Here is a 24,556-nt window from a genome sequence, read left to right as displayed (position 1 = left end):
GGTGGTTTGGGATCTCAATGTGGTTCTGGCTCAACTCATGAAACCTCCGTTTGAGCCTCTGGACAAATGTCATCTTAAGTTTCTCACTTGGAAGGTGATTTTCCTGCTTGCACTCACTTCTGCTCGGCGGGTTAGTGAGCTGCAGGCTCTGGTGGCGGACCCGCCTTTAACTGTATTCCATCATGACAAGGTGGTTCTCCGCACTCATCCTAAGTTCTTGCCTAAAGTGGTGTCTGATTTCCATCTCAATCAGTCCATTGTTTTGCCCGTATTTTTACCCAAGCCCCACTCTCATCCTGGAGAGGTGGCGCTCCACACTCTTGACTGTAAGAGAGCGTTGGCCTTTTACCTTCAACGCACTCAGTCTCATCGGACAGTTCCACAATTGTTTTTGTCCTTCGACCCCAATCGCTTGGGTCGCCCAGTTTCCAAGCGCACCTTGTCCAACTGGTTGGTTGCTTGTATTTCTTTTTGCTACGCTCAGGCTGGTCTCGCGCTGCATGGTTGAGTAACGGGACATAGGGTCCGAGCAATGGCAGCTTCTGTAGCTTTCCTCCGGTCCACGCCCATTGAGGAAATCTGCAAAGCTGCCACGTGGTCTTCGGTTCATACTTTCACCTCCCACTACTGTCTGGATACATTGTCCAGGAGCGATGGCCGTTTTGGCCAATCGGTATTGCGTAATCTGTTTTCCTAAATTGCCAACTTCCCTCCATCCCTCTTCAGTTAGCTTGGAGGTCACCCACATGTGAGAATATCATGCCTGCTTGTCCTGGGATAAAGCACAGTTACTTACCGTAACAGGTGTTATCCAGGGACAGCAGGCATATATTCTCACAACCCGCCCGCCTCCCCGAGGTTGGCTTCTTTGCTGGTTACGTGAACTGGAGACCACGAAGAGGGGATCCGCCCTCTAGTGGAGCAGGAAGGCACGCATGCGTGGAGCAGCAGAGCAAACTTAAATCTTCAATCAAGTTTGCTTGAAAAGCTGTCCGCATCGGGGCTCCGTAGATGACGTCACCCACATGTGAGAATATATGCCTGCTGTCCCTGGATAACACCTGTTACGGTAAGTAACTGTGCTATTCTGAAGGTGACAAACCTTTATGTTAAGAAGGTACATAAAAGTGAAAGGAAAAGAAGGCCACTTTGGTTCTCAAAGGTGAGTGAAAAAACGGTAGCCTTGATAAATTGCAAGATGTTGCAGAAAGAGGAAGACAGAAATATGTAGAAAAGGTGTCGGAAAAGCAAAGATGCAAATGGAAAAAAAGGTAGCCGATATGGGAAAATTGGTGTTGGGACAAAAGCGTATGAGACTTCAGCGTGTCGACAGCGTACCGACAAGGCCGCAGCGCGCTGCCAAAAAAGTTGCTTTTAAAGAGCTCTGACAGGGGGTGTGTGGGGGGGAACTCCCCCACTTTACTTCATACTCTTCGTGCTGCTGTGGGGGGTGCAACCCCCCACATTATAGAGAAAACTTAACTTTTTTCTAAAAAAATTGGGAAAAAGTTGAGTTTACTCTATAATGGAGGGTTCCAATCCTCCACCCCCCCACGGCAACATAAAGAGTATGGAGTAAACTGGGGGGGTTCCCCCCTCACACCTCATGTCGGAGCTCTTTAAAAGTAACTTTTTAAGCGGCGCGCTCAGGTCTTGCGCCGAATTGTCTATGCTGCAATGTCAGCAGGCTGAAGTCTCACACACGAATGACTATGAACCGGGAAAATTGGGGGATAAAACATTTTTTAAATAAGTAAGTGATTGGAAGAAGTGTCAAAATGATATAGTGAGGCTTAAGTGTGAAAGAGGCATATGCAGAAACCGATAAGAATAAGACTGAACTACTTAACAATTATTTCTGTTCTGTGTTCATGGATGAAAGACTGGGGGAAGTTTCAAGTTTATTTAAAATTTCTTATACCGCCTAATCAAACCTTCTAGGCAGTGTACAAAAATGTTAAAACCATCAACTGACTAAAATACAGTTTAAAAACACACAACACTAGGGCAAATATTAGATTTTAAGGACTAATAAACTAACAAAAAATTAATGAACAGAGAGAAGCAGGAAAGGAGGGCTGGAACTACAATATGTAAAAAAAAATAGAGAATTTGTAAAGGAGAAGAACAATAGGAAGGGGAACGGGTATTAAGATTCCTTCTAAGTGCTAGGTAGTCCTTAAAAGGACAATTAGGTGTCAAACGCGTTGAGAAAGAGAAATGTCTTTAGTTTTGACTTAAAGTCTGTAAGCAGTGTTCCCGCTAAGCTGCGCTGGGGTGCGCTGACGCACAAAATATTACCTCGCAGCGCACAAGTTTCTCGTCACAGCGCACACAGTGTAGAGCACAGTTCTTCAACCGCCGGTCCGCAAACAAAATCTTGCCGGTCCGCGAAGGATTCGGTCCCCGCCGCAACGAAAGGCCGGCGTCAGCTGACTTGCAACTTCCTGTTGCAGTCGCTGTGCCGGGACTCCTGCCTTCGCCGGGACTCCTGCCTTCCACCGCGTTTGCCTCCTGCCTTGTCTCCGCACCTCCAGACCAGCAGCGGCAGCTGTGTATGCTTTTAACTTCGGCACAGAGCTGCCCCTAATCAATAGTTTAGCGCGGTTTCATAAGGCAGCCTCGGGGCCTTTGCTAGGCCGGCCCACATCGCATCATCGAAGCGGGCCGGCTATCAAAGGCCCCGAGGCTGCCTCATGAAACCGCGCTAAACTATTGATTAGGGGCAGCTCTGTGCCGAAGTTAAAAGCATACAGAGCTGCCGCTGCTGGTCTGAACTCTTGGGCCGCTGAAGGAGGGCAAAAAGCAGCTGTCCTGGAGGTTTCCCTTCCTCTCGCCTTTACAGGTTCCTTTTTTCCACCTTTTTTTTTTTCCTTCAAACGGCAACGGGCCCCAGCATCGACATCAATCAAGTAAGTTCCACTGTCAATCAAGCGGTTCTGCTCGGCCAAAGCTTCCCCTGTGACATGAGCCACCCTCAGGGGAAAGAAAGTGACCCACAAAGGTGAGGGGAAGGGGGGCAGATGATGGAAGTTGGGGGGGGGGGGAGAGAGAGAGAGAGAGAGAAGGGGCACAAAGGTGAGGGGAAGGGGGGCAGATGATGGAAGTGAGAAGAAGGGAGAGAGAGCAGAAGGCAGATGGATGTCAGTTGAGAAGGGAGAGCAGATGCTGAATGGAAGTGGAGAAAGAACACATACTGGATGGAAGGAGGAGATAAATAAAGGGGGAAGAAAATAGTAAGATAATGGAGGGGTGAGGGAAAGGGGTGACAAGCTGTGTGTAGACACAGTGAAAAGAGGGAAACGGGACTAAATAGTAAGAAAGAATTTAATTTAGATGGAGGCAGAAAATAGAGAAGGAAGACCAGAGAAGAAAAGGGAAGAGAGAGCAGAGAATGATCAGATCTGAGTGGAGGAAATGAGAAGAGAGATATGCTAAAAACCACAGGGGGGAGGGAAGGATAGAGATGCCAGACCATGAGGGGAACAGAAGGAAGATGATGGATGCTAGACCAAATTGGGGGGTGGGGGGGGCAGGAGGAGAGATGGCAGGGAAAGACAGACAGTGAATGGAAGGGGCAGATGCTGGACTGAAGAGACAGAGAAGGTTATCATGCTGCTGTACCGGGCCATGGTACGCCCTCACCTGGAGTACTGCGTCCAGCACTGGTACTTTAAGAAGGACACGGTACTACTCGAAAGGATCCAGAGAAGAGCAACTAAAATGGTTAAGGGGCTGGAGGAGTTGCCGTACAGCGAAAGATTAGAGAAACTGGGCCTCTTCTCCCTTGAGCAGAGGAGATTGAGAGGGGACATGATAGAAACATTCAAGGTACTGAAGGGAATAGACTTAGTAGCTAAGGCAGGGAGAACGAGAGGGCACTCTCTAAAGTTGAAAGGGGATAGATTCCATACAAATGTAAGGAAGTTCTGTGGTAGAAAGCAACATATTTATTTGGCTCATAACTTGCTGGCGCCCGATATTTTTAGCTCACAGTGAAAAAAGTTTGCTCACAACACCCGCCCGCTTAGAGGGAACACTGTCTGTAAGTGTAAGTTTTTCGCATAAGTAGTTTGGAATACTGTTCCAAAGAGAAGGGGCGCTAACAGAAAAAAAATGATGGTTCTTAATGTATTTATATGTTTCAATGATGGGATAACAAGAAGGTTTTGAGCTGTAGATCAAAAAATCCTTGTGGTGTTGTAAGGGGATAAGTAGGTTATTAATGAATTCAGGCTGATTATTTTCTCTGGTTTTAAAAGTTAATAAAGAATTTTATAAGTAATTCTGTATTGTATAGAACTTCCATGGTAATGCGGTATACAAGAATAAAGTTATTGTTATTATTATTATGTAAAAATTGGGTGATCATATTTGTTTGCATTAAATAAAATTTTTACTGCAGTGTTTTGTATCACTTGGAGTCGTCTTATTTCTTTTTTTATTGTGCCTTTAAAGAGGGCGTTACAATAATCGATACATTTGAGATCACAAGAGAGTGAATCAAAATGTTCAGAGAAGCAGGTTCTAATAGTTTAGATAGAGATCTTATCAAACGCAATCGATAGAAACAACTTTGGACTACTGTGCTGATATGTAGATGGTAAGATAGTTTACTATCAAACGTGATTCCTAGTAACTTTAATGAAGGTGCTACTTTGATAGATTGAGTTTTGAACTTAAAAGGTGTTTGAAGAGTGAGTCTATCTTTGATGTGGAAAATCATAATTTTGGACTTATCGACGTTCAAAGAAAGCATATGTGAGTCAAGCCAAACATTGATTTTTTTCTAGTTTTTGGTTAATATGAATTATTTCGTTTGCATTGTTTAAGTCAATCGGATGAACTAATTGAATGTCATCTGCATACGCAAACATTGTGAATCCGATAGACTGTCCTAAGGTTAAGAGAGGGGCTAGAAAAATATTTAACAGTAAAGGAGACAAAATTGAACCTTGCGGTATTCCATATTCTGTTGTTATTGAATCTGAGGATGTTGTGTTGAAGACGAATTTGAAAGACCGTTCAGTAAAAAAGGAAGAAAACCAATCTAAAACTTGGTCAGTGATTCCAATGTCTTGCAAATATGAGAGGAGAAGCTTATGATTTATTGTGTCAAATGCTGATGACAGATCTAACAAAATAAAAGGAACAGATTGATGGTGACCAGATGATAAAGGATTTTAGTGGTCAACCCAATGAGTGATAGTTCAGTGGAATGATACTGACGGAATCCAGTTTGATTTGGATGCAAGACATTTGTTTGTAGGACTGCAGTAAACAAATTCAAATGGGCATAGAAGTGTAGTAGATCCGGAAAGATTCTCAGAAGACTGTTTGTGAGGATCTAGCTAAATTAAAAATAGAAAAGGTGATGAGTCCTGACCGGGATACTACCCATGACACTTAGAGAGGTTCTGTTGGCTCCATTGTCTCATCTTTTCAATGCTTCCTTAGAGTCTGGTGAGGTCCCGACGGACTGGAGAAAGGCGGATGTGGTCCCTCTGTACAAGAGTGGAAGTAAGAAGGAGGTTGGGAATTACAGGCTGGTTAGTCTGACCTTGGTAGTGAGTAAACTAATAGAAACACTTCTTAAGCGGAGGATAGTGAGATTTCTAGAACCGACACGGTGCTGCATAGGAGATTGATAAATAAACTAAATGCTTTCGGTATGGACCCTAAAGTGATAAACTGGATTAAAAGCTGGTTAAGTGGACGAAGTAAAAGGGTAGTGGTAAATGGAGTCTACTAGGAGGAAAAGGATGTTGTTAGTGGAGCGTCGCAGAGATCTGTCCTTGGGCCAGCTCTATTTAACATCTTTGTGAGTGATATTGCGGAAGGACTGTCTGGCAAAGTTTGCCTTTTTTTGTGGATGATACCAAACTCTGTAATAAGGTAGATACCCCAGAGGGTGTGGATAACATGAGAAGGAATCTGGTGAAGCTTGAAGAATGGTCAAGCAACTGGAAACTCAGATTTAATGCTAAAAAAAGATAGAGTCATGCACTTGGGATGCAAAAATCCAGAAGAAAGGTATAGTATAATAGGCGAGGAACTTTTGTGCACAGAAGAGTGGGACTTGGGGGTGATTGTATCTGATGATCTCAAGGTAGCAAAACAGGTAGAAAAGGCGATGGTCAAAGCCAGGAATATGCTTGGGTACATAATGAGAGGAATGACCATTAGGAAAAGGGAGGTGATAATGCTGTTGTGTAAGTCTTTGGTGAGGCCTCATTTGGAATACTGTGTTCAGTTTTGGAGACCGTACCTTCAAAAAGATATAGATAGATTAGAGTCAGAGAGGGCTGCTACAGAGTTGGTTAGTGGCCTTTATCATAAATCATATGGGGACAGACAGAGAACTTAATATGTATACTTTAGAGCAGGGGTAGGCAATTCCGGTCCTCGAGAGCCACAGGCAGGTCAGGTTTTCAGGATATCCACAATGAATATATATGAGATGGATTTGCATGCACTGCCTCCTTGAGATGCAAATCTATCTCATGCATATTTATTGTAGTTATCCTGAAAACCTGACCTGCCTTTGGCTCTCATGGACCAGAATTGCCTACCCCTGCTCTAGAGAAAAGGGGAGAGAGGGGGTATGATTGAGATGTTTAATTATTTCCATGGTGTTAATGTACAGGAGGTGTCTTTTCAAATGAAGGAAAATTCTGGAAGGAGAGGGCAAAGGATGAAGTTGGTGATAGGTTCAGGAGTAATGTAAGAAAATACTTCTTTGCAGAAAGGGTGGTAAATGCATTGAATGGTCTCCTGGTGGAGAGGAAGACTGTATCTGAATTCAAGATAGCATGGGACAGGCATGTGGGATCTCTAAGGGAGAAGAGAAGATAATGAATGTTAGGGAAGGACAGACTTGTGGCAGACTGGGTGAGCCATTAGGTCTTTATCTGCCATCATGTTTCTATTAAACATTCATGTTATGAAATGGCCACACAGACGTCCATGTGCTGCGAAAGGAATATTTGTTAGCCATTTCCTGACGCTGTAACAGAGTCCAGTATCCCTTGGTAGTTTCACATTCAGGGGTGACAGCAACTAGAGGGGGATTAAGGGAGATTGATTTCCTTTAATCTTTCCAGTGGAGCACTGCTCAATCAGATCACTTCTCTGACTGCTATATATCCCTGAAAGCTGGTCTAAATGCCATTGTCCATCTTTATGGACATAGATGTCTGTTTCTCTTTTGAAATGAAATGTCCCTATTTTGGTCCCTCCCTAGCCCTGCTCAGATATTTCCAGACCTTATGGAGCTGTAACAGTTTTAGACATCTGTATCCCGGCTTTATAAAATCAGGATTTAGACTGGAGAGTTGCACGGGGACAGAAATCCCACCCATCAGAATCCCTTCCGTCCCTGTCAGAATTTCCTCTGTCCCTGCCTAAAAAGTGCATCATAGAATATGAGCACTTTAAATAATAAATATCAATCTAAAATGAACAAATTAGAACAACAAAAAAATATATAAAAGGCTAAACCATCGTATCTACCAAAATATATACAACATATTTCAGCGGGAACCTTAATGTGTTAAACAATGAATTTAAAAACTTAATTAAACATAATGATAACAAATATTAATCAGATGAAAGGTAAAAAGCATGATGATAACAGATTTTGATACAATTCATATATAAAACAACCATGAAATCAATATGAAATAAATAGCATATTAAAGCTCAAATTTGAATTAAAGTGTTAAAGCCCTTTACATTAACGGGTGCTAGAAAGCAGCTCCCTTTCCCTCTCCCCCTCCAGTTCCTCCCTGACTGTCTCTCTGTGGCCCCCTTCTGTCTCCCCTCCCCCAAGCAAAGCTGTCTGCCTCCCAACACACCCCTCCCCCCAAAGCAGCCTCCTTTCCCTCTCGGCCTCCAGTTCCTCCCTGACTGTCTCTCCGTGGCCCCCCTTCTGTCTTCCCCCCAAGCAAAGCTGTGTGCCTCCTAGCACACCCCTCCCCCAAAGCTGCCCCCTTTCCCTCTCCCCCTCCAGTTCCTCCCTTTCCCTCTCCCCCTCCAGTTCCTCCCTGACTATCTCTCTGTGTCCTCCCTTCTGTCTTCCCCCACCAAGCAAAGCTGTCTGCCTCCCAGCACACCTCTCCCCCAAAGCAGTCCCCTTTCCCTCTCCAGTTCGTCCCTGACTGTGTCTCCGTGGCCCCCCTTCTTTCTTCCCTCCCCACCCAGCAAAGCTGTCTGCCTCGCAGCACACCCCTCCCCCAAAGCTGCCCCCATATCGGGTCCTGTTCTCACCATTTAAAGAAAATCAGTGGCTATATTTCAACCCTCTGCTCCCTTAGTCCCTTGCCGCCCCCTTCCTGCGGTCCCAACAAACGTCCTTACTCCAGCAGGGGCCGCAGCACTCTAAAACACGCTGCTTCACGGCCTTCTACTGGCCTGATTTGCGAAGCAGCGTGTTTAGAGTGCTGCGGCCCCTGCTGGAGTAAGGACGTTTGTCGGGACTGCAGGGCGGGAAGAGAAGAGGAGCGGCGGCAAGGGACTAAGGGAGCCGAAGGGAGGGTCGGATGGGAGGCTGAACGGGGGTTCGGGTGTGCCGGGGAGAGGAGCTAAGAAGACGCCGACGACCAGCCAGAGAGATTCGCGTGCATGCGCACTCCTACCTGAGGTGCCCTACATCTCACGGAAAACGGACGCACGCAGTGGAAATGCGCATGCGCGACTTACCGTTTTATTATATTAGATATTAAAAATGATTATGCTAATGATTGCTTTAAAAAAATTAAAAGACATGGTGTTGCAAAATAAAATGCAAAATAGGAACTTAATACAAAAGATCATCTCATCAAAAGTCATACTATATCAAGATGCAATACAAAATAAAAGCAAAAACTTAATAAATACAATAAATCATCTCATCAAGAAGTATAATGTAGCAGGGGGTGCATGATAGGGGCAAAGAGAAAGACAAAACAGTACTATGAAAATACGTTTGTATCCTATATAATAAAAGGCTAACTCGCGCATGCGCACTCCTATTTGCGTGCTTCCATGATCAGTAGTTCCGTGGCCACATGAGTGCGCATGCGCGAGTCCCCAGCCTTACTTTCCAGCACCTACCACTCGCCGAAGCGCTGGCTCCCATGGAGATGTTGTTTTTCTGTTTGGGGCTGCGGCGGCGTCTCTTCTCGGGAGCCGCACCAGCATCGGAGACGAGGCTTCCGACGCTGGTGCGCCTCTTGAGGGAGACTGCCGCCGCGGCTTTGGACAGAGGGGTAGCATTTTCATGGGAGCCGGCCTTCGGAGAGGCTTGAGAGTGTGCATGTGCAGCTGATCAGCGCCCTCACCACCTCTGCAAGTCTAGAGGGATTGCGGGCGGTCAGCGCCCCCACCACCCCGAAGATGCACACAGTAGCAGCAGGGCCATCGTCAAAGGGAGCACAAAACATGGCAGAAATTAAGAGTAATCAACAATTCCTCTTGCTTCTCACCTCAGAATCCAGGCTCCCGGTTGATAACGAAAAGGCGGAGCAAGGAGACCACAATCACAGTAAGCACGAGTTTGGGGCATTAGCGAGCAAGGTTGCCATGGAAAGTGGAAACCCTGCTCGAGTCAAGTAGAACCCTTAGACTGGAGGAGAAAAAAATCTCAAAAGGTACAAAAAATCTCTCCCACCCCAAAAAAAGATGTTAACAGAATAGGAGGGAAGAGACAACTGGAACTAACCACCTTAATAAGTGATTAAATGAAGTCCAATGTTATAGTGAAGGAAAGCCCTCAGTCACACAGCTAACCTGGGGAAAAGTAAGAAAACAGCTGTACCCTTGGGGGTTTTCTTACTTTTCCCCAGGTTAGCTGTGTGACTGAGGGCTTTCCTTCACTATAACATTGGACTTCATTTACTCACTTATTAAGGGGTTAGTTCCAGTTGTCTCTTCCCTCCTATTCTGTTAACATCTTTTTTGAGGGTGGGGGAGATTTTTTTGTACCTATGGAAACCCAGCTGGCATAACAAAAATGATGCAGTCGCAAGGGTCAGTGAAAGGGGATCAGGAGCGACATGCATAGCAGGGGCTTAGAGGGCAAGAGAACTGCAGTTGGAGAGACTGAGGAAGGGAATGTTCAGATAAAGAAGAACTGAGACTGAAGAAGGAATAAAAATTAAAAAAAAAAAAAAGGAAGACACACCTACAGGGAAACACAGGATCAGGAACATACAGAGAAAACAGGAGAACGTAGAGGTTTGCAGGAATCAGGAGCATATAGATAAAGGAGAGCAGAGACCCCTGCAAGAAGAGAAAAAGAGCAAAGAGACTGGGAATGATAAAGAGCAGAGATGCTTGCAGGGAGAAAAAGCGAGGCAGTAATGTTACAGCTGGAGAGTGCAGAATGAGGAAGAAAGCAGAGACAGCGCTACACAAGGAAATGGAGGGGAGAGAGACAGAAGGAAAAAGACAGACAGACATATATTCTAGCACCCGTTAATGTAACGGGTTTAACGACTAGTAGAGAACATAATATGACATTAGAGGAACATGATGCAGACAAGAGGAAAAGGCTGAGTGAAGTGGGCTAAAAAATGAATAGGATATAGAAAAACAAAATAAATAAATAACGTGAGACCATAGGACTGGCTAAAAGCAAATCCAAAAGAAATGGAGAACGTAAGGCCATGGGACTAACGAGCTCTAAGGGAGAATGTAGCTGGCTAAAAAAGACTGAAATAAAACTTGAAATAAAAATCAGAATTAAAGCGTTGAATATCCATAAAAGACTATTGAGCCCGGTGTAACGTGCTGATTATAAGCTGTCTTTGATAGTGATGGAAAGTCCTGCACATCTTTAATCAAAAACGGATATAATAGCAAAAGCCACATGATGAACCACCTGACATACCTGGGGATATGTAGATGCTAAAGTAACAAAAAATATAGAAAAAATGTAAAAATAAGGGTAATGATGTTATAAGTAAACAATGTAATTAAGCCAAACAGAATCCATGCAAGTCTTATACCCTTAATGGTGAGATCCTAGCAAAAACGGTAGCAGAACGAGACTTGGGGGTAATCGTCAGTGAGGACATGAAGTCTGCCAATCAAGTGGAGCAGGCTTCGTCCAAGGCAAGACAAATCATGGGCTGCATACGAAGGGGTTTCGTCAGTCGTAAGGCGGAAGTCATTATGCCATTGTATAGATCCATGGTGAGGCCCCACCTGGAATACTGTGTGCAATTCTGGAGGCCGCATTATCGCAAGGATGTGCTGAGACTGGAGTCGGTGCAAAGAATGGCCACCAGGATGATCTCGGGACTCAAGGATCTACCATACGAAAAACGGCTTGACAAATTACAGCTATACTCGCTCGAGGAGCGCAGAGAGAGGGGGGACATGATCGAGACGTTCAAGTATCTTACGGGCCGCATCGAGGCGGAGGAAGATATCTTCTTTTTCAAGGGTCCCACGACAACAAGAGGGCATCCGTTGAAAATCAGGGGCGGGAAACTACGAGGTGACACCAGGAAATTCTTTTTCACTGAAAGAGTGGTTGATCGCTGGAATAGTCTTCCACTACAGGTGATTGAGGCCAGCAGCGTGCCTGATTTTAAGGCCAAATGGGATCGGCACATGGGATCTATTCACAGGGCAAAGGTAGGGGAGGGACATTAAGGTGGGCAGACTAGATGGGCCGTGGGCCCTTATCTGCCGTCTATTTCTATGTTTCTATGGATGGCCTTAATAATTGAAAATAAAAAAGGAAGAGAAGGGAAGACTCGCCGAATAACAGAGATGGAAACACCCAGAAAAGCCAACATAGAAACCGCTATATAAAAGACCCGAAGTAAAAACATAGTTGTTATGCATCAAAATATTCTTATGGGGATTGACTTCTGGTGACGTCATCCGTGTGATGGCAGTGTAAGAGATGAGCTCCTCTTCACCCAGCTTATATTCGCTTATATTTCGCTTTTGGTGGATCTTTCCAGATGGTTTTTGCTGTCCCAATTCTTCCACTGGGCTTTGGTATGACTGCGGCGTCGAAAAAATTGTAGACTGATTTGCGCACTTCAAGTAATGGCGACTGGGGATGCGGCCTGTACATCGCGGACCCTCGGCAAACAATGGAGTGAGTCCAGCGTAGTGTGTTTGCAATCGGCAATGGGGACTACTACAGTGTAAGGGCCAGTATCTCGTCTGGAGCTTCAAGGTTGGTTTGCTGACCTTAAAAATACTATGATGGTGATGCAGAAGGAATTGCACTCTGATGTGGCTGCCTTGCGAAAGACTGTGGTAGATATGGGCCAGAAATTGGGCAAATTTGAGGAGCGGGTTATTGATCATGATGGTGATATTTTACATTTGCAACAGCGATGCAAGGGAATTGAGGAAAAGTACGACGAGCTCTTGTTAAAGACTAAGGATATGGAAAATCGGACCCATCATAACAACTTAACGGGCCCGGGGTGTCATGGAGCAAGCTAGCTCGCAAACATTGGAGGAGATTATGCGTGCTATTTGTGTGAAATTTTTACAAGCCGCTGAGCCCAATGTTGTCATCCCTACCATGGAGTTCGAGAGGGTTCATCGAGCAGTTGTGGGGACTTTTATGAATCACCTGCGAGACTTTATTGCTTGCTTTCATCGCTTTCCCATAAAAGAAAAGGTACTTGCGGCAGCAAGGCAATTGGGCCATATTGAGTGGGAAGGCATGAAAGTTGAGTTGTATGCTGATATGTCTGCCCTCACTCTACGTAAGCGGCGGGAGTTTCGGGATATCACCAAGTGTTTGATGGCTCATCAGATTCGCTATAAATGGACTTATCCTTTTGGACTGTCATTTCCTCTGCAGAATCAAGTACATAAAGTGGCGACGCCTGAGGAGGCTAGTGGATTTTGCAGCAAGCACAGATGTGGTCCGATGTGGAGATTCCCCCTACAGTTGCTCAACCACAGAGGAGTGGGGTATTGAGTCAGTCCAGATGACGGTGAGGGGAGAAGAGCGGTCAGCATCTTCAACGCCATTCTGATGCTGCTACAGCGACTCACCCTACTTGATGTATTTTGGACGTTTTTGGGTTTAATGTGCGGAGGGGGAGAGCATGTTAGGTAGTAGAGTTTGGTCTGCTTCATATAGTGGGGCTGGGGTTCTGTAGTTTTACCTGTTGGTTTGCTGATTTGGGCTAGGGGTGAGAGGTGGGGGGTGGTCGGGCATGCTAGATTATGGAGATTGTTTAGGGGTAGATGTGTGCAGTTGGGGGAATTTGTGTTTGTTTTGGCATGACTGGAGGGGTCCTTGGATATTGGGCTGGGGGACGGGGATACGCTGGAAGTTCTTCTATGTGGTGGGTTTTGGGGGGAGGGGTAGGGAGGTAGGTGGGAGGAGGGAGGTGGGGTTGGGGGGTTTGAGGTTCTGGATGCGGGTTGTGGGATGCTTGGATTCCTGTGGGTTTTTGGAGTATTTGTTTTCCTGGGGATTTCTGTGGGAATATTGCTTGGTTTTTTTTTTTTTTTAATGTATTCTAGTATGTTGCGCTGGATGACCTTTAATGTGAGGGGTTTTAATGTTCCCAGGAAGCGTCAGTTGCTTTTTAAAGAACTAGAACGCTTAAGGGTGGGAATTGGCTTCATACAGGAGACTCATTTAAGACCAATGCATGAACATTATCTTCATCATAAAAAGTACCCGCATATGTATTTGGCTTCTAATACTGTAGCAGGAGAAAAAATGGGGTGGGTATTTTTATAGTGCGAGACTTAGCTCCTGAAGTACATGGGGTTGTCAGGGATAAACAGGGCAATATGTAATTGTGAAAGTTACAATTGATCAGGAACTATTTACTTGTATTAATATTTATGCCCCTAAGGAACAGGGATGCTTCTTTGAAGAGTTGGGACAGGTGATGCAGGATCATGTTGAGGGACATGTTGTGGTGGGGGGTGATTTTAACTTATCTTGGGACCCATCTTTGGATAATTCAGCGGGCGGGGTTAGTTATGCTCATCAGGATAGGAAAAAACTTGTGGAATTTTTTGATCATTGGGGGTTGAAAGATCCTTGGCGCCATAGTAATCCTGGAGCCTGGGATTCTTATTTCTCTGAGGTACATAATTCCTACTCTAGGATAGATTTTGGGGGGTTCTGAGTGGAGGTGTTATTGTGGGTGGATGAGGTGGAGATGGCATCTAGGGTGTGCTCTGATCATTCTCCGGTTTGGTTTTCTTTATTGCTTAGGGAGGAGAGTCATGGCAAGAAATTTTGGCATATGAATGAGGGCCTTTTGTTGGATCCTGCTAATATTTCTCAGCTGACGGAAAATCTTAAAGAATATATTCAATATAATCTCACAGAGGGGATTTCTCAGGTAATGTTCTGAGAGGGATTAAAATGTGTAAGAAGGGGAGGATTATATCACTGGGGGCTTTTCGTTGGGAGGAGCATTATCAACAGGAGAAGAGCCTCCGGGTGCAGTTGCTGAAGCTGGAGGCTCAACATAAGCGGGAGGGGGGAGTGTGGAGGTACTATCTCGGATTCGGAAAATGAAGGGTGATATTTAGGAGTTGGAGTTGCAAGATATTTCACAGCGTCTTGAGATCTTGAAGCAAACTTATTTCGAATCGGGCAATAAGGCGAGGCGTCTATTGGTATATAAACTTCACAAGCAGCGTCAGCAAAATTATATTATTCTGTTGAAGGGATCTAATGGCGAGTTATATAGATCTTCAGGGGCTATTGGTGATCTCCTTACCCAATATTACACTGAGTTATATACAGAGGAGGATATAGTTTCGGAACAGGCGGTAGTTGATTATCTGGATCAGGTGACCCTTCCTAAGCTTTCTTTAGAAGAGGCGACTTGGCTATCTTGGCCTATTGAGGAGGAGGAAACGTGGCTCTCTATTAAGGCTCTACCTTTGGGTAAAGCGCCGGGTTTGGACAGTTTTTCCAATAAATTTTATAAATGTTTTAGCTCCTTTTTGGTCAAGCCTCTTATGGAATTCTTTAATAGTCTGAAGAGGGGAGAAGAACCTTGGTCTTGGAGGATGGCTGGGGCAACGTTGTTAAAACCTGGTAAGGACCCCGCTGATAGAGCCTCTTATCATCCTATATCTTTGCTTGGAATGGATTATAAAATCTTTACGGGTGTGTTGGCTCGTCGTTTGCAACGCTACTTGGGAATGTTGGTGCAGGATGATCAGGCGGGCTTTATTCAAGGTCGACAGACTTTTGATAGTCTTTGCAGGGTATTTCATATTATTAACTCTGCCCAGACTCTGAAGGCCCCTGCTTTGATTTTAGGGATTGATGCCAAAAAAGCCTTTGATAGGGTTTCCTGGTCTTTTTTGTTTCGGACGCTATCTACTATGGGAATATTGGGTCAATTTTTGGAGTGGACTAAATCCTTGTATGTTAAACCTCTGGCATCCCTTAAGGTGAATGGTGCTTATTGTGCAGAATTTGAGCCTGCTAGAGGTACTCATCAGGGGTGTGCTTTGTCTCCCCTCCTCTTTGCATAGCCATGGAGCCATTTCAGGTATTTCAGGTATTCCTAGTGGAGGACGGGAACAGAAGATACTTCTTTTTGCAGATGATATTCTTCTTACGCTTCGGAATCCAGGGGAATCCCTACAGGGGACTGTGGCAGTGCTAGCTGAGTATGGGCGGGTCTCTTGGTTTCGAGTTAATATTGCTAAATCCAAGATTCTTAATCTTACGATTAGGGGGCAGGATTGTTTAGATTTGCAACAGCGTTTTCCTTTCCGTTGGATGACTCATACTCTGAAGTATGTGGGCATCCATCTTACGGCGGATTTGACTTCTCTATATGATGCTAATTATCCCCTCTTACTACAACAGGTGAGGGAGGATTTGGATAGGTGGGAGAGGCTTCATGTTTCTTGGTTAGGCAGGGTAAATGTGATTAAAATGATGGTATTGCCTCATTTTCTTTATTTTTTCACAGCTTTGCCGATTTTCCTTCCTAGGGCATTTTTTGAGCACTTGCATTGTACTATTTTTTCATATATTTGGAGACGGAGGCCTCCATGGGTTAGCCATAAGATGTTGTTTCAACCATGGGACAGGGGAGGGATGGCGGTTCCCAATTTTTATTATTACTATATTGCAGCACAGGTGCGTTATTTGTTGGCTTAGCAACAGGAGTCTCATAAAACATGGATGCAAATGGATGCTTGGCTCTTGGGTGATATATCTTTACATATCAAAAACCTATTCAAAATAGTCAACAACCTCTATGATATTCAGTCCCTTACCCGCCCTTCCTTAGACTCCCCGCCACCGGCCAATGACCTGGCCAAGTTTTTCAACAACAAAATCTCCAATCTCAGATCCACCCTACCAACCATCTTCACCAACCATCTGAACTATCTAGTTGCTAATTTCCACGACGACAAAACCAGGGCTGATTTCTCCTGGAACAACTTCACCACCCCCACCTGGCAACAATTCTGCAAATTCTACTCAAAATATGCCAATTTCCATTGCAAACTAGATTGCTGTCCACCTAATATAATGAAAGTTGCCCCGACCTCCTTCAAAGCCAAGTTATATACCTGGCTCTCCTCCCAGCTTCAATCAGGCACATTTCCTGAGGACCTAGGCCAGATACTTATCACTCCGATTGTAAAAAACCCCAAAGATTGTAAAAACCCCTAAAGATTCCCTTATATCAAACTACAGATCCATTGCAAGCATCCCCTTCTTTACAAAGTTGATGAAAGGTCTGGTCAACCAAGATTTAACAACTTATGTTGACAAATTCAACATTCTAAATGACTACCAGTCATGTTTTCGCTCCGGACACAGCACTGAAACTGTTATCGCTTCTCTGCTAGACTACCTTCACAACCTGTTCAGTCAAGGCACAAGTGCACTAGTCCTGCAATTTGATCTTAGTAGTGCCTTCAACTTGGTTGATCATACCATTCTTCTGGACTGCTTGAAGTCTATCAGTCTCTCAGGCAACGTGTTAAAATGGTTCCAGGGTTTCCTAGGTAAACGTTCTTACCAAGTCTACAGTGACAATTCTCATTCCGCTAGCTGGGTCAACACTTGTAGAGTCCCGCAGGGCTCCCCCCTGTCCCCCACACTGTTCAACATCTACCTGGTCGCTCTAGGAAAACTACTGCAAAGCTTGAAGATCAAATTCTACATATAAGCCGATGACATCACCTTAATCTTTCCCCTAACCAACATAACCCCGGAGATAAATAATCAACTAGCATCTGTCTTAACGCAAATCGAACTATGGATGGCTGATTTCAAACTGAAACTCAATTCAGAAAAAACTAAATTCTTCCTGGCGAGTCCAAATGACAAAATCAAAGACCCTTCAAGCTCCTTGAATGGCCAGGTCTTTCCCATAACAAACTCCTTAAAAATTCTAGGAGTGACTCTTGACCGCAATCTTACCTTCGAAACTCACACCGACCTTCTGGTCAGAAAAGGCTTCTCCACCTTATGGAAGTTAAGATCCATCAGAAAGTACTTTGACGCTTCCTTATTCCGCTTACTTGTGCAATCCTCCATCTTAAGTCTACTCGATTACTGCAATATCATCTACCTGGGATCTTTCAAAAAAAACACTCAAAGATTGCGAATCATCCAAAATTCGGCAATCCGACTGATCTTTGGACTAAAAAAATGGGAACACTTAACTCCCTACTACCAAAAACTCCACTGGCTACCCTTGGAAGCAAGAGTGCAATTCAAGTTCGCCTGTTTCTGTTTCAAATCCATCTTTGGTTCGGCCCCTCTATACTTGGTACCCCATTTTATCCTAGACCGCTCATCCAAACACACTCGCAGAACCCACTTGTTTAGCCATCCAACTATAAAGGCCTGCCGCTACAAAAGATATCTAAATAGAACTCTCGCTTCCAAGCAGGCCAGCTTAATAATTGGCTGGCCGACATTATCTCACGCGCTTCATCCTACCTAAACTTCAGGAAACTACAAAAAACTAATCTATTTACCCGATTTATTTCCTAAGACCTCTATGCCCAACCTATGGCCCCTTTTTTACCACACCGTGTCCTGCTAATCCTTTTAAACTGTATCTTCATCTGCTGATGGAACCCCATCTGTTTTACCTATATGCCATATTCACTTACTGTACCCCCTCTGTTTACGTATATGCCTTTATTCACTGACTGTACCCCTTTGTTTACCAACATTCTTGGATTGAACCTTACGCAGACTGTCTTGCCCTTCTTTGTTGTACCTATTTTCGCTAATTGTACCATATTCGCTGATTGTCCAGTCCTTCTTCGTTGTAAACCGCCTCGAACTACTATGGCTTTGGCGGTATATAAGAAATAAATTATTACTATTATTAAATTATTATTATTCTGTCCCGTGGTATGATTTGGGTAAGCTTCGAGCTATTGTTAGAAGGGCCACACCGGTGTTGGAGGTTATTTTGCGGTTGTGGGTATTATTTCGGGAGAAATTGTTTAAGGGACGGGTACATTTTCCTCAGGACCCCTGTGAGGGTGGCTGAGGGGTTTTTGACAGGACATTTTGATTCTTGCGTTAAGGTTTGGGAAGCAGGGGGGCTGGTTACTTTGGGACAGTTTATGGTGAAGGGGCTTTGGTTCCGACCTCACAAATGCAGGAGGAATATGGATTGCAGGGGGTGGATTTATTACAATATAATGAGGTGGTGGACTTTCTTAGGAGAAAGGCTTTGCCAAATCTTCTTTTAGATACCACTGCTTGGGATAAGGTGTGGGAGGCTTCTAGTGGGAGGGGATGTATTTCCAGACTATATGGGCTGCTCCTTATGTATGATAAACCTCAGGAGCAATATTTTGCTTATTGGGAGACGTTATTGGGCCAAATTTTAACAGTGGAGCAGTGGAAGTTTACACTGCGTTCTATTCCTTAAGCCATCTATTGCAAGTAATATGGTGGAAAATGGGTACAAGATTTTGTATTGTTGGTATTATACCCCTGAAAGACTCCATAGGATTAATCCTACTATCCCAGATGAGTGTTGGCGTCGATGTGGGGATCTAGGCACATTTGACCATATTTGGTGGGCTTGTCCAAAGGTGGGTCCCTTTTGGGATATGGTGTTTTCAGTGTTATCAGATATGTGGAGTGATCATGGTTAATGATTTGGGGTGTGCCCTTTTGAATTTGAATCCACCAGGAGTTCCTTATAAATTTTCTTGTATTATTGCAACCATGGCCACGGCGGCGCTTAGTATTAGCTGCTGCATGGCGTCAGGAAACGATTCCATCAAAAGCACAAGTGGTCAATAAATTGGATTATGTTTTTTGTATGTCCAAATTAACTGCAATGAAACGTCTTACTATGGGTGTGTTCTTCCATCGGTGGAAGCCGTATATTGATTGGATTTCCCGGAGGGATGGTTGAATACTATATTTTTCTTTTTTTTTTTTTTTTTCGGTCTATAGGTTTTGACAAATTTTCCTTTTACTCGTGTATACAATTTTTACTTTGTATCCAGGACCTTGGGGGTTGGGGGGGGCGGGGAGAGCTGTGGGTGCATTTCTGGTACTGTTCTTGTTTTCGCAATATGTAGGCCTTGTACCAAAGAGTTATGTTACAACAGTTTGGTTTGTACTGGAGATATCGGTATGCTATATACTTTGTATAATTTTTTCCTCTTCAATAAAAAAATTTTTCAAAAAAGAAAAGAAAATAATAATCTTATGGGTAACAGACTGACTAGATGAAGCTAATGGCATCGAAAGACCCCCATATGAAGCAGAAGAAGACTTACCAAATAGCCGGTGATAACTGGAGGCAGGCAAAATATCACGAAAAAACACTATGGAAGAATCACCTTGCATGTGCCACCGCCCGACCAATCAGCAGCAACGTAGTGAGCTCAGCACGTAGGCACACTGAGTGCCTACGTTCTGAGTTCACTTTTCAGAATGGCTGTTCCCACCACGGCGCCGGACCGGTCTCATCTTGAAAATTAGGTAGGCCTCAGAATGGGAGCCCCGGTTCCATCCCCGTGGGAGTCCTGTGGTCCTGGGACGGGTCCCTATGGGAGTCCCGTTGATTTTGGGGGATCCCCGCGATCCCCATTCCCATGCAGACCTCTAATTTAGACATCTAAATACCGGTTTATGGACATCTTACAACATGACTAGAGCCTCTCAAATAAGGGCTAAGCAAATTATGAATGCACTAGCTGCTGGCAAATGTATACAGTAATTTGTTTTAAATATATGCACAATAATAGCAACATAAGTTCTCCATCCCAGCCCTCCTCAGTAGAGGAAAAGAAAGGCTTGAAATATATATCAGAACAGTCATTTTAAAGGATGAAAACAACAAAAAGAGATGATGAGGGTAAAGCAGAAGGCAATATGTCAGAACTGGAAAGTGTATTATTAGTATTAAAAGGCTCATATCTTTTTTTAATGTGAAATAAACTATACAAATAGTTGGACCATATTGAGTCAAAAAAGAAAGGAGACTTAAAAATAAGACCAAAAGGAAACAGAGAAGAAATTGAGTTGTTAGAAATTTGCCTAGTAATGCTGGATTACAAATAATGGTTCTGGTAATAGCTTTCACTTGTCATAGAAATTGTCTACATGAATTGTTAATCTTATCTCCACACAGGCCCAAGAAGTTAAGGTTCCACCCCAAACAGCTATATTTTTCGGCTAGGCAAGGAGAGCTGCAAAAGGTTTTGCTTATGTTGGGTAAGTGGGAAAACTGCTTTTCCAAAGGATGGATTACTTATTTAGGCAGATATCTATGAGCTGTGCAAGTCTCTATTTTGATACAAATGTGTAGTTCTGTTGTATTTTGAGAGACAAAACCATGGGCTCTGATTACAGGTAATTTGATACAAGGCTGTGATTGCAAGTGCATTTCCTTATAAACAGTTTGTTTACATATAAAGCTGGAAGGATCCCGTGGAGGAACACAGCATAGAATATTTAAAGGTCAGAAAGATAAGGTACCCACTTCTTTGTTTTGTTTTGTTTTTTAAAATCATTTTTATTAAATTTTCAAAGATAGAAATACAGGGCACAACAAACCAACAGCCACTAACAAAAGGAAATGCAGAAACAATTGGGTCTTTCGCATCAGTCCTTCATGAAGACCCACAGAGACCAAACCCCCCCCCCCCCAGCAGAACCCTCCCCTCAACCACCCCCCCAAACCCCCAACCCTTGCACTCCAGTGTCAAAAGTTCAATAAAGAACTGCGAGCTCTAGGGGACAATCCCTCCCAAATGGGAGCCCAAATTCTCCTAAATTTCCTCCAAGGCCCAGGACCTCCCCTCCGAACATCCAGGTATTCAAATTTTAACAGAGTAAACAGTTCATTCCTCCACATAGTAAGGGTCGGCACTTCAGCTTGGCGCCACAACAAAAGTATACACTTTTGGGTCAACAGAGAGGCCTTTTGTAATAACATATTTTTGCCCCCTCTGGACAAACCCAAATGAACCCCCTGAGAAAAGAGCAGAACATCCGCTCTCAAAGGAATCTGCTTGCGCAAAGCAGACTGCAGGTACAGAGCTACAAAGGACCAGAATGTTTGAATGTGGTCACAAGACCAAAACATGTGAAGTAAGCCTGCAGGGGCGGACTGGCACCGAGGACACCGAGCATGAGAGGCGTATCCAGAAACATAGGCCCGGAATGGGGAGACATGCAGCCGCAATAGAAACTTGAAGTGTTGTTTTTGTAGTACCACAGAACGAATCATCCTAGGAAGATGTTTCATAAGAAGACGACTTCAGAGCCTGTGATATGGTCAGACGGGGAGAGATCCTGATTCCACACAGCTGCCACCACCTCAGGGTCCCAAGGGGCCACGAAACAGCCCAAGCTGACTTAATGAAAGAATAAGCTAATCCGAGTCAGGCGGGACAGAGTCTCACACACCACATCCGCCTTGTCTTCATTCAAAGTAGCAGCGTCCAACGAGCGGATATAATGAGACACCTGGCGGGAAATAAGCCAGTCCCGAGCCTCCAAGAGACCCGCCACCTGTAGATCCTGGAAAGAACAGGGCACACTCTCCTCCGACACCACGTCTCGCACATAACATAGTCCTCGAGTACTCCAGCACTGTAAATATAATTTAGAAGCGTCATGATCCAAGCCACGATTACCCCATAAGGGCAACAGGATCGTAGAGGTGAAAGGTAAATGCATTCATTTGCACAACCATTGTCAACATTGTCTCATGGAACGCAGCAGAGGGTGAGACCTGGTGGGAAAAATCCGGTGTGGGCGCTTAGCATGAAGATAGTACATCAAATGAGTAGGAGCCATCAACTATTGCTCAAGAGTGACAAGCGTATAAAACTTTCTTTATTTTTAATCAGATTACGCTTTATTAGGGTTACCAAATTTTCCCCTGGACATGTCCTCTTTTTGAGGACTCTCTAAGAAGTGTAGGCGGCTTTTCTATTTTGCTATTTTTGTCTGGGAAAACCAAACATCTGGAAACACTATAGCAGTCATTGCAAGGCCCACACACCTATCCGGAATCCCCTATCATCCCCACCCCTGTCTTCACTGCAAGGCCCGCACACCTGTCCGGATTTCCCTGCCACCCCTTTCCTCCCCCCTCCCCAAGAGATCGGTGCTTGCTTACCATTCTCACAACACTGCTGCTTTAAATCTTCAGCCTTAGGTAACGTGAGTGAAGTAAACAGGCTGTCTTTAGCGGCCTGGAAGCTTTTCTTCTGCTACTACTTCATGCCCCCGCAAAGATGGGAAGCAGTAGCAGAGAGAAAGCTTCCGGATTTCCGAAGAGTTAGAGCAGCACTGCTGGGTGAACAAGCACCGGATCGTACGGTTGGGGGTGGGGAGGAATAGCATGGGAGGGTAAGAGATGCTGGACCACCGAGATGGGGATGAAAGTGAAGGAAAGATGCCAGACCTCCAAGGGAAGAAAGGGAAGGGACAGATAAAGATGCCAGACCTCGGGAGAGGGAGGAAGGGAAGGTGTGAGATAAGACCACTGGATGGGGGGGGAGAGAGATGTTTGACCAGGGAAAGGAAAGAGGAGGGCAAAGGGCCAGACTAAGGTAGGGGGAGAGAAAGAGAAAGACAAAGAGATGCCAGAACAAAAAAGGGGGGATGATGGAAAGGAAGGAGGGGAGAGAGATGCCAGATTGTGTGAGAGAGGATAAAGATCCCAGACCATAGCAGAGGGAAAGAGAGGGAGGAGATGGTACACAGGGATGGAGGGGAAGGGGAGAGATAGGGAGGACATGGTGTACAGCAGTGTAACACAAACTATGAGCTGTGGCAGATTCCAGGTGTGCCGTGAGATGCCTGAGAAGAGGCGCCGGCTAACTTCTTGTAGGACGTGCCTTTCGTGAGGAGAGACATGTCCTATAGGCAGTCAGCCGGCACTGATACTGCTCTTGCTATTTGCACATCTCCCTCTCCAGAACCCCACCACCGGCGGCAATTGGAGACTCAGGGCCACAGCTAGAGCACATCTGCGCATGTGATGATGCCACATGTGCGCGTGACATCATGTTGACATCAGCACACTTCCGGATGTTCTCCAGCGGCAGCCCTGTGTTTAGTGTGCTATGGCTTTAAAAAGTTTGCGGCCCACTGTTATGCAGGGATGGGATGGGTGAGGAAGGAGATGTTGCACAGGGATGGGAGGAGTGAGGAAGGGAAGAATGGAAGAAATGCTGTTTATGGATAGATGGGAATAGGGGAGAAGAAAGAGGGAGGAGATAACATACATGGATGATGGGGAAGGGCAGAAAGGAGGAGAAGATAGTGCGCATGGATAGATGGGAAGAGAAGCCATGGAAAAATAGATTTGAGGAGGAAGCAGAAAAATGGAAGAAAAAAAATCAATGCCAAAGATGTATGTAGACTCAGTCAGATAATCAAAAAGGGCAAATATCTCTCAAAAAATATTCGAGAGTAGAGTGATCAAAGAACAGGAACAAGAATGAAAAAATAATCACTCAATATTAGCTGATCAAGTACTTGTAATTGTATACAACTTATAGTGAATCAATTTGCTCAGAGAAATGGAGGTGATAAAAGGGAGAGCCCAACACTACCACCTTTCCGCCCAATCATCGCATAATTCAAAGCACCAGCTGTAAAAAAATTTTAATTTAATGCACCATTGTCTTAAGTGTGTCAAGCTACTGTTTTAGTAAAATAACAAACATTAAGTAATTGGTGTGAAACAGCAAACTTATCTTAAACTTGCGAGTTCCGACGTGACACAGACACGTTTCGTTCCTGCTTCAGGGAACCGAAGGAAAGTTTACAGAAATACTCAGTGCGTGTGGGCAAAGTTTGACTCATATATTTAAAGCGCTTATGCCAAATCCACGGCTTCTATCATGTCGGTTATTAGTGAAACTGCCTCCTCACAGCGTGTTAACACCTCCATTTATCTGAGCAAATTGATTCACTATCAGTTGTATACAATTACAAGTACTTGATCAGCTAATATTGAGTGATTATTTTTTCATTCTTAAAGATGTATGTAGGGCAGAAAGTGAAGGAGAGAAAAATGTTACATGGATAAGGCAGCCCTGGAAACAGAGTTTAGAGCACAGACAG

The 24,556-nt window shown here is 44.5% G+C and overlaps 1 protein-coding gene across 11 annotated transcripts in view; it reads left to right on the top strand.

Annotated features, from left to right (window-relative positions):
* EHMT1 (euchromatic histone lysine methyltransferase 1) overlaps positions 1-24,556 on the top strand; it is a 642,972-nt gene that overhangs the window by 401,568 nt on the left and 216,848 nt on the right. For all 11 annotated transcript variants that reach the window (XM_033961438.1, XM_033961434.1, XM_033961436.1 and 8 more), the window contains one exon: positions 20,601-20,683. In XM_033961438.1, the coding sequence (XP_033817329.1) occupies positions 20,601-20,683 (83 nt within the window). The remainder of the gene's footprint in view (positions 1-20,600; positions 20,684-24,556) is intronic.

This window comes from Geotrypetes seraphini, chromosome 10 (genome assembly GCF_902459505.1).
Source record: "Geotrypetes seraphini chromosome 10, aGeoSer1.1, whole genome shotgun sequence".
Lineage (NCBI taxonomy): Eukaryota > Metazoa > Chordata > Amphibia > Gymnophiona > Dermophiidae > Geotrypetes > Geotrypetes seraphini.
Note: the sequence above shows the minus strand (reverse complement) of the source record. Positions and strands in the feature narration are given on the sequence as shown.